This window comes from Manacus vitellinus, unplaced genomic scaffold (assembly GCF_001715985.3).
Source record: "Manacus vitellinus isolate BGI_N305 unplaced genomic scaffold, ASM171598v3 scaffold_2_pilon, whole genome shotgun sequence".
NCBI classification, from domain to species: Eukaryota; Metazoa; Chordata; class Aves; order Passeriformes; family Pipridae; genus Manacus; species Manacus vitellinus.
Genome location: NW_021940208.1, coordinates 4,920,155 through 4,933,905, shown reverse-complemented (window position 1 = coordinate 4,933,905; position 13,751 = coordinate 4,920,155). Strand labels below are relative to the sequence as shown.

The window sequence follows — 13,751 nt, the reverse complement described above, 5'->3', positions numbered from 1 at the left end:
TTTTTTTTGATAACAGGAAGACCATTGGAGTTTTCTGTTGTGGACCAAACAAAATCTCTAAGATACTTCATAAACTGAGCAACAGCAGCAACTCTTATGGGACAAGGTTTGAGTACAATAAAGAATCCTTCAGCTGAAAGTCTGTTGGACTAGCAAGACTCACCAGAAGATAAAAGTGCAATTTTTTATTTTGTACAACTTAGAAGTTCATCTGTGGTTTAAACAGATAGAAATGTACCAAAGTGTAGCACAGATGTTTTTATTTATGATTATTTAAGACTGTGAATGCAGCAGTATACCAACAAATAATCAGTGCTTATACTCAAATACGCTCACACAATATTTGTGGCAGGAGTGATCTTTGGAGTTGTTTCTGTTAATTAAAAAGTACAGAAGCTGGAGAGAGACATAATTGTTTTGAAAGCTGACGGGAGGAAGAATCTGTGGAACGCTTAAACTTCTTCCACTTCAAACTTCTTCCACTTCAGTCCTCTGAAGCTGGATCAGTAAACCAAATCCCAGGTTTATCCAAATGACAAAACATAGTGTATTACAAAGACTCTTGCTTTTGTTGGTATTAAAATCTCATGGCTTTGGGGTGAAAACACTCCATATTAAAGATTTTATTATACATTGCAGAACTGGGATTCTATATTTAAAATATAGAGTGTTACTCTCACTAGTCTACTTCTATAATGAAGTTAACCTAAGGAAATGTGAGCATAACTGTGTAGCACCAGTGGGCAGCCTTTACCGTGATGTCAGTCACAGCCTTTTGGCAAGCAGCAGCTATACATGGAGAACTCTCTATCTTGCATCAATTCAGCATTCAGTGGGTTTACAGAGTAAGTATGATTTATGGAGCAAGAAAGTGATGAACACGAGCAGATAGGCACTCAAGTTTTTATTATACTACACAATATGGAAGTTGCACTCACTCTGCATTCACATGCCCTAAATGTCAAATACCTAAAGATGCTCTTACTGATTATTTTACAAGGCAGCAGGTTGAAATCCAGTTTTAAAGGTCCCAGTATGTTTGGTTGACTATGATCTTTTGATTACTTTCCCTGGAGCCACCTTTGTTTGCCCTGATGTCACTAAAAGCAGGATGAGATGAGATGAGATCTACAGCAGAGTAAGAATGAAGTCCTCAGCACTGTGGCTCCTTGAATGGTGTGTGCAGACAGAAACCTTGCAGGAGCTGCAGTATGCTTTCAGTATGCTCCAAAGGGGAAAATCTGAAACATCCAAATTTAAGCTCTCCTTCCCTTCTCCTTTCCACAGCTGTTTTCTGCTCATAATTGCCATGCAAGGGCTAAAGGTTGAAACAGGCACTTTATAGCCTTCTGGTTCTGAGGAGCATGATTTTTTTTCCTCCATCCAATAACCTATCCAGCTTTATTTCTTCTTTTCTCCCTTTTCCTTATTTTGTCAAGAAGAGGGAATTTAAGCAGGAGTTAGACACTTAGCTGGCGTAAATAGTCACTGCTCCAGTGCCTCCTAATAGAGCAGCATCACCAACATGCTGAAAACCTTCCCCTTAATCTCCAGCAGAAGTTTGGGAGCAGTAGTTTGGGAGCATGTAGTGTTTCCAGCATACACAGGTGGCAGATGGCTCAAGAAGTCTTGTGCCTGTGGTTCACCTGTATTTAGCACAGTGCATTTGATTTCATTTACGTCTTTCCATTGACAGCCTTTTTTATTTTAGTGGAAAAGACATTAAAATTTCACTCACAATGCACACACTGTTCAGGAGTTTGCAAGTATCAGTATCAATGTTCAGAGGGAAGCATTTTTCTCGTAGGTGGTGTATAGGCATGTTGTATGTGTAACTAGTGAGAATGAGTTGGGTCTTTACCTTGGCAGCTTCTGCGAAGAAGTTGCATTCAGTGAGCATCAGGGTGGAGTTTCATCAGTAAAGCCACATTGGAATGTGTTCCTCAGTGTCTGGACTTGCAACTGGAGTTTTTACCTCTGGCTCTGTCCAATTTGAAATTCACGGAGGAAGGAAAGAACAGAGATGGATGAATTCCTACTGATGAGAGTTCTCGAAGTAGCCCAGATGAGAGAAGTCAAAATAGAAATGCAGTGTGAGATGGGAGCCTACATTTCAGCTACTGATTTTAATTTTTTTCTTTTTGAGGCTGGGAGGACCATTATTTTCCTATTGGATCTCATTCACCCATTACTGTAAAACTAGAGGTATGCAGCAAAGGATTAGACACTTTTTAAACAGTAAGATTTGTTTCTAATACTACCTGCATAGAGCATGGTTGAAATCATGCCTACATCTATTAACCACAATCAGACAGTGATCTTTTCCTCTTGCTTCAGGATCTAGTATCTCATGCTTTTGAATTACAGTTTAGAGTCTTTTAATCACAAAGTTGTTTGTGGTTTCACATCTCCTCTCTGATAGATATCGGTTCCATTACCATATAATGAGCAGCTAGTTTTGCAGTTAGCTCTGTGCTAAAGCAGATTATATTTTCTGGCTCAGCTTCTTTATAGGTAACACTTTATAATTAAAATAGTAGTGCTAGTACTGTGCTCTTGTTCTGCATTGTAACAGGAGTCATGGCTGCGTGTAGGCATATTAAACACCTGTTGTTACATTAGGCTGTGCTGTCATAGCAAGATCTAAGCAGATCCAGGCTCTTCCCTTTCCGTCTTCATGCTATGTCAGCCTCAGATGTTTGTTTGATCCACTTGTAAAACAAGCTCTGGACTGTCTGCCTTTCTAGAGTGTTGTGAGGCTTAATTAATGTTTTGGGATCACTTCAGTGCACAAGCAGTAAAAAGATCTGTCTAATTGTTATGCAAATGTACTTGTGTTTATTTTGGGTAAACCTTTCTATTGATCATATGAGTAATCTCTAGACAAGATGTGGCTGACTTTGGAGAAAGTCTAAAAGCCTCAACTGCTTTTTTTTTCTTGAACTATAGCTCTGTTAGAGGGGCAAAAGGCTTCAGAGTTGTTAGTGACTGTGACTTGGCTTCAGGAGTGGCAGATATTATGATACACAATCTTTCTACAGGCTGTGTTGACATTGCTGTTTCTGAGTGTGTCTCCATCTTGCAAAACAAAGTCAGGCCCTCTTTTAAACTCTGTTACTTTTTTATCTGTAAGCCAAGTGTATGTGAAAATATAACTCAGTGCCAGATGAGTAAGTGAAGGCTGACAGCACTTAATTCCACATTTGCAGATCGACTGAATTTATGTAACTGAGCATCACTTTGCACTTTATACTGTGTTCTGTGAGTTCATCATAAGTGTCCCGCTGGCAAGGGAAGGATCCCACCATGAATTCTGCTACTTCTGACTCAGTCACAAAGCTGCAGGCCCATCAGTGTTTGCTCAGCAGGATCATTGTGTTTTATTCATCAGAAATGTTTCAGGGCTGTTTTTTTAAAGCAAGAATGTTTCCATGCCATGATGGAAACCAAGCCCTTTCCCTGCATTGGGAATCCAGCCCTCATGCAGCAGTGTGGGATTCAGGGCTTTACACAGCTAGCAGCTGGATTAATCAGATTTACCCAAGACATCCTATTCCCATAGCACTGATATTGCTTGTGTGAGTAAATGTCCACTGCCACAACAAAGGAGTGCAGAGACGAACTTTAATGTTGTGTGGGAAGGCCTGATGAAGACTGACTTTCACCTCTGAAGTCTGCAAGACAGCCTGTCCCTCCACAGTGATTATTCCAGCCCTGTATTTGAAGCAACACTTCCCTATCTCAGTATGTGGTACTACTACTAGCATGTGAGTTCTTCCAGGGTCTTTTATCTGCTCTTCTAGAAGACAGGACTGAAAGCAGTATGAGAGATCACAACAAAAAACTTTGAACCTGGGCTGGGAGAGGACACCACTGCATACCACAGACACCTAGCTGATGACTTCACTGCTTACGGTAGAAAATTTAAGCCAAATCCATTTTTCTGCAAAATGCTGATTGTTTTGCCACAACAGACTAAAGAACAGTTGCTTTAAAGGGAAAACAGATAAATCCTCTCTCTGAAGACTCCTATCTGCACAAGCTTGATGTGAAGATGTGTGTGAAAGCACTGTGCACATTGTTATTACAAGGGTATGTAATGATAGAATAAGGGGTAATGGCTTTAAACTGAAAGAGAGCAGGTTTAGATTTGATATTAAGAAGGAATTCTCTTCTGTGAGGGTGGTGAGACACTGGCATAGTTTGCCCAGAAAAGTTGTCATTGCCCCATCCCTAGAAATGTTCAAGGCCAGACTGGATGGGGCTTTGAGTAACCTGAGGGGTCAACCTGCCCATGGTAGGCAGGCTGGAACTAGATGGTCTTGAAGATCTCCTCTAACCCAGTCCATTCTATGACTCTATGATTCTTTGATTCTATGATTCTATGATTTCACTTTCCACTGCATCCTCATCATGGGCTTACACTCTCAGCTCTAAATCCCCATTGTTTTATTTGGTTGCATATATTATATATATAACCCACCTTGTTAGCAGATGTGTCTTGCAGGTAAGGGAAGTACTACGTATATTTGCATTCATGCACAGTCTGATCTAAGCATGGAGCAACCTGTGAGCACTTTTTACAACCAGTGCAAGCAAGTGCAGAAGCTGTCTATTTGCTCCTAATCCTGCTAGCACATAGCTAAGGAGATTGGAGTTGGCTGAGAAGGGGCAGATAATATGAGTAGCAGATGAGCCACATTGGAGACTAATTCAGCTGTAACAGCCTAACAGAGCAGAGAAGTAATGGTTTGGTAAGACTTGTAGAACAGCAGCCTAAGAGAAAAACTTCTGCTCAACATTAACACACCAGATTTTAGTTTCAAACTGCAAGACGTGATTTAGGAGAAGCAGGCACATGTCTAACTAGTCATTGCCTATAGCAGTTCAAGGCTCATAAGTCAGTTATTAAAATGCAATGTTTACCTTTTTTTTTAAAAAAAGGGCTTCTAGGGAGATTAATTTTCACTTCAGCCTGGCAATCATTTCATAAACTTGCCAGTGTGATATAAGACAAACTGGATCTATTCTTCTCTGGATTATACATCTGATTTGTCTGCAGATTTTCCACCTCACAGTTTAAACCAGTTTTTATTGTTTTAGCAAAGAGGATTTAACAACAAGGTTTAATATAAATGCCGCTGGTGCCTGTGCAGAACTGAGATTTTCTGCTATGAATGTACATTTTTCAGGGATATATATAATATAGCTGATGACTCAACTGTGAATGGTGATTTGGGATTTGCATCATCTCTGCTGCTGGTGTATTTCATTAAGGCCACTATGGTGATGCACTGGTGAGATGCATGGAGCTGAGATGAGACTCTTCATTCCCATAAAGAGTCTGATATTTTAGTGCCCGTACTAAGCTTAGTAAATCCTAGAAACTCTGGAATTTCCTTTGTAGGTACAATAGATTAATTAGACAGCATCTTTTAAGGTTAAATCCTGAATCCTCTGCTGGACTGACATGTATAATAAATGCTCTTACACACCGGTTTTGAGCAAAAAATGGTTCTACTTAAAGGGCTGGATGAGTATTTTTGAAGGTTTACTGTCCTGCTAGTTATATCACCCATGTTGTAAGAAGGATGGGATCCATTTTGCTGTGCACTTCCTCTGATGTATGAGTATCTCCGATCTTGCAGTAGATCTCAAGGTTTGCTGTGCCTGAAGTGTTATATTCTCTAGAAGGATCCTATTTGTAAGAAACAGATGCCGGATCTGTACTAAGGGCAGTGGATCTGTCCCATTATTTCATGGGCACAGAGAGGAAGCTGGAAAAAACCACTCATCCCAATTGCAGATTGCTTCTTGACAGAGCGCTTGGATAAGAGGGAAGCCTGATCCTGATGCTTCAGGTAAACTGCTGTCAACTAAAGAGCAAATCAAGGAGGGCAACAATGAACAAGATAAAATATGTTGAACCTGAGAGCCAAGGGGAAGGAGGAGACATTCTTCTTGGCTTCTCAATTTTAGAAATTAAAAGCAAACCCCATTTTCTAGATGTACATACAGTCTCTCCCTGGGGGTTGAGAGCTAATATATGCAAAAGCCTTGCATTTCCATGCACAACTCAGTGCTAAAGCCCAGAAGAAAACTAGTATACTTTAGCAAACAACTTGGAAATAAGCAATTTGTTTGAAACAAACACTTTACTCTTTCAAATTAACCCATTTTAAAAAAAATCTACTTCTTTTCTGCAGCTTTGGAATTGGGAATAGCTTTACACGTTAACTCCTTTTCACCAAAATACTTGAGTGTAGAGTTCTCCGTGTCAGCTGTAAATAATGTTGACAGTTCGATAAATAAATTTTGTGTTTGTTGCTGCTGACCCCAGGAAAGGGCAGCCTTGAGGATGAGAAGCAGTGTTACATAAATGTCTAGCATACATAGCAACACTAAGCAGGGAGACGCTGCTGCATTGCTTTTGGTGCACCAGTCACACATTAAAATTCTGTCACTGCAAGGTCACGTTGCTCATCTCATACTCTGCAACCCTGAGGAAGAAATTTGGATGAGAGGTGGAGGAGGAAAAGCAAAAATTTCCTCTTGGTGCTGTAACCAAGAATATATTCATTGACAGCAGGGCATATATTTTGATTGCAAAAGAACATACCATTTATTTTTTCAGGGATAACGGATTCCCTGCTGGTACTGTGTCATGGTGTTCGTATGTTAGAAGTGTAACACAGTGATAATGAGTTGCTTTTGAACTGAATAAATAACACCTCTGAGCTTTTTCTGCTCCCTTTAATAGTCTGAGAGAAATGCAAAATGCCAGAGAGCATATATAGTGGACTGTGTCCCGAGCTACACTCGGCGCAGCCTGGTTAGGGATGCTGCACAGAAGCTCTGCAAGCTGCTGGGAAGAGGTGAGGTTTAAGGCAAAGAGGTAAACAACTGTTTTAAGGAGAACATAGTAGTGATACATGATCTATAGTCAGAAGCAGGCCATGTCACATCGTCTGTCACATCTTTGAATGGTGCTGAGTCAGAGCCAGCCCTAGGTACCCTTTGATATCAGGGAAAATGAGGGGCTCTTGGACTGAGTCTGCACTGTGAGAGGAAAGGCAGTTTAAACACAGCTAAGCAAGCCTCCCGTGTGCACTTTCCAACTTGGAGCTCAGAGCTGTCATACCTGAGGGTAAATTGTGTAGACAATGAGCTGGTCTGACCTACAAGTACAGTCAGAGTTGTATGGTTAGCTGAGGGCATGGGCATACCCTCTGTATTTCTCCAGCTTTGTAGAAGAACATTTTTCAGGGACAGGGAAGCGGGGTATGTTATTGTGCCTCATTGAGTGTTAGATGCTTGAAAGCACTTACTGTCTAAAATAGATCAGGATGGTGAATGCCAGCTTCCAACAACTGCCCATGTTTGCACTAGTGTTCATGAGGAATAAATGGCAAAACCTTTGCAGGAAGACACAAGTTCTATGTTTTTCTTTTATTGTGTTAGAACAACATAATTAACTGTTAATAAATATTTGCTATCAATGTGAAGATTCACCTATGACATTATTCTTTTTTGACTGCTTAAGCTCTAGTAACTGTTTGATACACACTTTTTGACAAAAACATAATGTCCCAAAGCTTAAAAACGTGGCTGAGATGCAACTTGGCAAGAGGTCTCCCCCGATAGTGAAATATCATCTGTTGGAGCTGGATGCATCTTGGTCTACTTCTGTCTTCATAGGAGGATTAGAGGGAGCTGAGCTTTTAGATCCATCTCTTCCTCTCTGCATATAATCTCAGACTTAACCTAGAAGTGTGCTCTAACCTTTGAATCACTGGATGCATTGTCATCCACGTGTCACATAGTCCTCCTTTTGTGCTCTTCCTCCCTCCATAGTACATATTTTATCAAGAGGCCTCTTCCACTCTCTGCTTTTCCCTTAACTCAGGAAAATACCACTTTGGGAAATGCAGAGGTCCTCAATTTTAATCAAAATACACCAACCTTTATAATTTTCCTAGTGTAGAAGCATTCAAAAGTGCAATCCACAAGCCAATGGGGCTCTTGTATTCGCTTTGATGGGTGCAGCATCCCAATGATGGAGATGCATTTTAGAATGAGAAGAAAGTCAGATATGAGGGCAGCAGTGTTATGTAGAAAATGGGGAAAACTCATAACAGCAAAGGTGTTTTCATCTTCTGAATGAGAATCAGGGATTTGTTTTTTTGAAAGTCAGATAATTTGTGGCTACCACTGAAATTGAGTCATGTTTCTGCTTTCACACTTAGGCATTTCAGGACATTGGGCAGTGATAGAAAGGGTTTATTTTTTTCAATTACATTTGATATTTCCATACAGCCTTTAGTTTATCAACTGCATATAAATTCCTCCTTTCACTAATTAAATATTTCCTCACCTGGTTTCTTTGCTTCAGGGAGCTTGAGAGCTCATTGTTTATAAAGGGAAAGAAGTATTGTGCTACTAAGCAGGCAACTCTCAACACATATGTTCAGCTCTGCATCTTTGAGAAGGAGACACTGAGGCTGCTGCAAGTGCAGAAGGACAGAGTTTTCATTGAGATTCAGATGTGACTGAGACCCTCTTCCAGGATTCATACGTTGATGAAGCTCTGGGCGTATTAACTAGCTTTTTCTGAAATGAGTAGCCTTAGCCCATATGTGCCAGGTTGTGAAACCTTTAATCCCACTGAGTTTTTCTCTGCCTGTGTTCCTTCTGATCATTTGCAAGAACAAATTTGATGAAGCACAGTTGGTAAGAAATAGTTCTGTTGGTCTGTGATAGTTGAGTAGAAAAGTCATAATTGTGACATCTTCCCTCAAACCGATGTCCAAAAAAAGTATTTTGAGTAGCTCAGCTGTATTAGTTCCATGATGTGTATAAGGGTTTGTTTTTTTCATGTTCTGTGATTTTACATTGCTTATGTAAAACTAATTTCATTTCAGAACCAAACAAAACAAACCAACCAACCAACAACAACAACAACAAAAAAACCCCACAGAAAACCCCAAACAAACAAACAAAACCAAACAAACAAAAACTCCAAACAAAACATAAAAAAACCCAGAATGCTCAGTGTCCCCTGATTTACTTGGGAAATGTTAGCATGTCCAAAACATGTCTGTTTTAAAAGAATTCTTCCAAGATGCTTAGAAGAAGGGCGGAAACCATCTGGATAAAACTTTCCAACAACAAGGTATTTTTTGGGTCTGTGGTTTTTTTCTTTCCAACCTTCATAAGAGAAAAAATACAGTTCAAATTAAGCAATAGTACCACAGTCTGAGCTACAAAAATTCAATATCTTCCTTTTAAAGCAAGGCATTTCTCTAGGATCACACCTGGGTTCAGATGATGTCTACACTGTCATCTAAACCTTAAGGCAATGTCCTGGGGCAGGTCTAGCCTTGGGTTGCTGTCAGAAAGAAGACATGATCCATTTTCCTCTCACTTTCAGTAATTATTTGTCACTCAACAGCCATGTGAGAGTTTGATGTGGTAAATGACCGAGAACTGGAGCCAGTGGTATGAGCGAAAAGACCTTAGCCTGTTATCCCGCTAGTCAAAGTAATCAAAATCCAGTTTCAGGAAGGAAGATTAAACTCTTGCCATCCCTAAAATTTGAAGAAAGCAACAAACTAAGGTCAACTCTCCATTTTTTTTTTTTAAGAAATGAGCCTTGGAAGTAGTTATTTCCAGTTAACATGTATAATGTGATAGAAAAAATTAATGTCCTCTCTTTTCTGTAGATGCAGGTCTTGACTTTTTCACTTTTGACTGCATTCTTCCCTGTCCCAAAAGAAAGAGATCAGAAATTTTTTCTGAATTTCCAACTCTGTAATTATATATTTTTTTTCCACTAGACCTGAAATAAAAATAATTTATTAAAAATGAAGGTGGTATTTACTTTTTATATCTCTGTACAATATGCAAGATAACCATTTTGGAAAGTATTAGCATAAATGTCCACATTTTTGAGTACTCAATGTTCTTTTCAGAGATGCCTGTTTATATTAATGTAATTTCAATCTGTTCTTACGTTTTTATAGATCAGGATGTGGTACAATTCTTTGAAGAGAAATTTCTGCTTAGTTTCCAAGTGGAACAGAAAGCAAGATTTGGTACTGAACTTTTGCTTTTAATTTTTTCATCTAGGCTTGACTTTAAGAAAAAGAATAGTGCTTAGTGGGTTCATGTCTATAACAAGTCATACTCTTGTCTTATGAAACAGCCCATTTTGTAGCTTCAGCTTGCTGCCCTCCAGCAGAACAGAGGAACTGTGTTTCACTGACTGGAAGGACTTAAAATAGTTCACTGTTGTACCTGCATGCCTCATAAACCTTCAAAGAGTAAGCAATAAGATTTTTGACTCTGTTAGTTCCGATAAAATGAGGCAAAGATTTTTCCAGTTATGTGTATAATAAGGCAGAGCTAGAAAACTGATCATAAAAAAGATTTGAGTTTTCATTTTTCTATTTTCCTGTGTTCTTCCTCTCTTTTTCATGAGCCATGTGCAGAACTCTTTTCCCACAGTGTCCCTTCCTTAATTATATGGTATTGTGAGAGTATGTGCAATACATTGACTAAAAAAGGGCTCAGTCAGGGTAAAACTCCAAACTTTATCCCATATTCTTAGAGAGTTCCCCTACAAACCAGTGACTCAGCTTAGGATTTGCAGAGTAATATGAAGAATTCAGGTTCATTGAGGTTTTGATGCCCAACTGCATTAAGTTTCTTTCCAAAATCCAATCTTCTTTTTTCCTACTTGTAAAATGGGGACAGTCACACCTGAGAAGAGTTTTACAAATTTGCCTGGCAAATAGTCCTTCAAGTTTGCTTAGTTAAAATGCAAATCCTGGTTGTAGTGTGGAAAGTATCCTAGTTCCCAAAATACTCAACTGAATTAGCCATTTTACCTTAATGGCAATACTGATAATTAAAGTATTTGGCTGCCGAATTCTGTTGCTGTTCAGATGTGATTTTTGCATTCTGTTATATTAGCAGAACATTTTAACGTGATTTAATGTCTCGTTGTATTTGACAAAGCACCATACATTTATACATCATGTAATTATGGCACTGTACTCTCAAGGTATTTACAGGAAGCTTCATGACTTTGCAATAAACAACCATTCCAAGACTGAGCAAAACATGGTTGAGTTGCTGTTTGTGACCTGGTTTTGATTAATGACATACTACTTTAATTGTGGAAGCATTGTGTACATGTATGTATTAAGTGCTGCTAGGGGAGGCTGGGATTTCGCTCCTGAAAACAGAGGCTCTAATACTCTTTGTGATGCCCTAAACTAGCTGAAACATCCATACAGGGTTGACAGATATGCTGCAGGAGACCCAGGATCCTCTGACATGACAGCAGGAAGTTGGGTAGGATACCCAAAGTGCCAAAATTGACCCAGGTACCCTTGTTAACCACCTGGAGTTGTTTTCTGGCTTAGAACAACATTAGGGACATGTTTACTCCATAGATATCTGTGACTGAGACCATCTCAGAGGTAGAATATATTATCTCATTCTCATCATCACACCACTGGAATTTAGAAGAATATCACTCCTCTGCACTCTGAATGTCTTTGTTTAGAGCACAGTGGAAGCAGAAAGCAGCACATGCCTGACCCTAACCCATCAAAATCAGCCATGAACAAAGTTCCTTCCCATACCAGAAGTGTGTAGAAATCCTTCCCACCTATGATGAGCCTGATATTCGAGTGCCCTGTATATTCCTTCTCATACATTAAACCTTCTCATAGGTTAAAAACTCAGAGAGAAAGCTAACATCTCCACTTCAGAGAAGGTCTTGCTCTGTGTAACTGCAAAAGGTGTTTATTTATACTTAATGCAGGGTCAGTGGCAGGCTGGGCAGAGCTATCTGAGGAAAAAATTATAACTTCAAAAATTATGATGGAGTTTTTCATTGAGGAATATCCTTTCCCACTCACCTTCCCCTGGCCAAGTAATGGGGTTTGGCAAAATGTGTTTTGGCTCTTGAGCTTTGATTTTCTGTCTGATATTTTGGAGAATTTTTATGGGAAACAATGTATTTCACAAATGCATTTTAGCAAGAAGATTAGGGAAAGGAGAACATAAAAAATTGGAGGGATGTATTTTTTTACAAAACCTGGCTGAAAATGCTGAAGCAAATAAGAAACTCTCTTGAGAGTGGGCAGCAAACAAAGTATTGCAGTCTGCTGTTTCCTTAAGAGAAAAACTGCTTCTTCCTCCCCACTCCACCACTATATGGACATAATTAATCATGATAAATTCCTGATAACGAGGTGAGCAGAAGGATGGGCAATGGTAGGCAAAGGCTGCTCATGCTAATACATGAGCTTTTCTAGAGAGAAAACTAGCAGCTGTGGTCTGAGCAGCAGCTGTCTGCCTGACCTATGCACCAATCTCGCATGAATTTCAGTTATGTAATGAACCAAATCTCCTAAAGTAAATGAACACCTTTCTCACATCATCAGTGGGGCACGTGAAAACTTTTGAAGACCTCTAAGGGGATCTGATTCACCTGACCTGGATTTTTGCATTTCAGCATATAAACTGTTTTCAAAGCTCCTTTTTCACTCCATTGGTGTTACAGGGAATGTACGTATTTATTTGGAGAACACAGCATGTTATGGGCTGTAAATGCGGGTGCTAATTAGATATGACCTGGCCTCCCCTGCCTCCTACAATATCTCAGCTGAAGAACCATTCGAAAAAACAGTTACAAAATTGAGACCATCTGAGAAGCACACACAGGTTATCCTTTACCTGTTCCTGATTCTGGATACTGGAGTAAAAGGATAGGTACCACATTGCAGGTACCACATTGCTGGTCCCACTAGCCTCCTGAAAGCTGTGCAATCCAGTCAGAGCCTTGTTCACTGCAGGCAAGCTGATTCTTTGCCTTAAATATGCCTTGAAAAGTATTGCAGGCATGTGGATATTGCAGGAGGGCTGAAGAGTGGCATATTGGAATAATTTGTAATCAATGCAACTTGGATTGTTTCTCCTGAAAACCCATCATCATTTTTGTAAGCAAAATGACTTAAAATCATCTGCATTTCTCATCCATTTCCCTTATTGTAACTCCTCTCAAATTTAATACTTATGAATTTAATGGCTCCATGATTTATTATTTCTCTTTCTGGTTTCTTGTTTAGCATATGCATAAGGTTTAAATTGAGCTTCATAACTGCGCTTTCTAATCTGAAATTGCACATTGTGAACTGATGACTGATGGTCTGATAGGACAACTTGTCCTATCTTCCTCCCCAAAACCATTCTTCTGGTTTTCATGAAAATTAACTTTGTTACACCAAAGTTTCTTCTCTCTCTACAGATTAATTTTCCAAACAAGCCTTCCTGTAAACTTTTACAGTAGTGTGTCTGCTTGTAGGAGAATGTCACCTTAATTGGAATGACTGCAGAGATTTCCCAATCTGTCATCTGTACCCAGACCACTAAACACCAATTTCTAACGTGACAGCCTCCCTGCAGACATCCTTGTTTGGTGCTGTAGAGTGCTATGGCTCCTAGGATGAGACAAAAGGCTGTCATTTTTAAGACTTGGTGTCTAGACTTTTGGATTTAAGCGTATTTGTTCCACTGAAAGGGGAAAGAATTTCTGACTAAAAGTGATCCAATTTTCTGAAGTAACAAGCACCTTTTCTTGTAGCTGTGAGGAAGACAGAAAAGCCTCATTTTCATTTAGGTTCTTAAATGAGAGTTGTTAAGAGTCTGATTCTCTCTGAATATTAATAGGAGGTTGA

The 13,751-nt window shown here is 39.4% G+C and overlaps 1 protein-coding gene across 1 annotated transcript in view; it reads left to right on the top strand.

Annotated features, from left to right (window-relative positions):
• The window catches only part of NOX4 (NADPH oxidase 4), a 103,006-nt gene extending 101,376 nt beyond the window's left edge, over positions 1-1,630 (top strand). Inside the window, exon 17 of the mRNA XM_018071196.1 lies at positions 17-1,630. Coding sequence (XP_017926685.1) covers positions 17-137 — 121 coding nt within the window. The 3' untranslated portion in view covers positions 138-1,630. The remainder of the gene's footprint in view (positions 1-16) is intronic.
• The last annotated feature ends 12,121 nt before the right edge of the window (positions 1,631-13,751 follow it).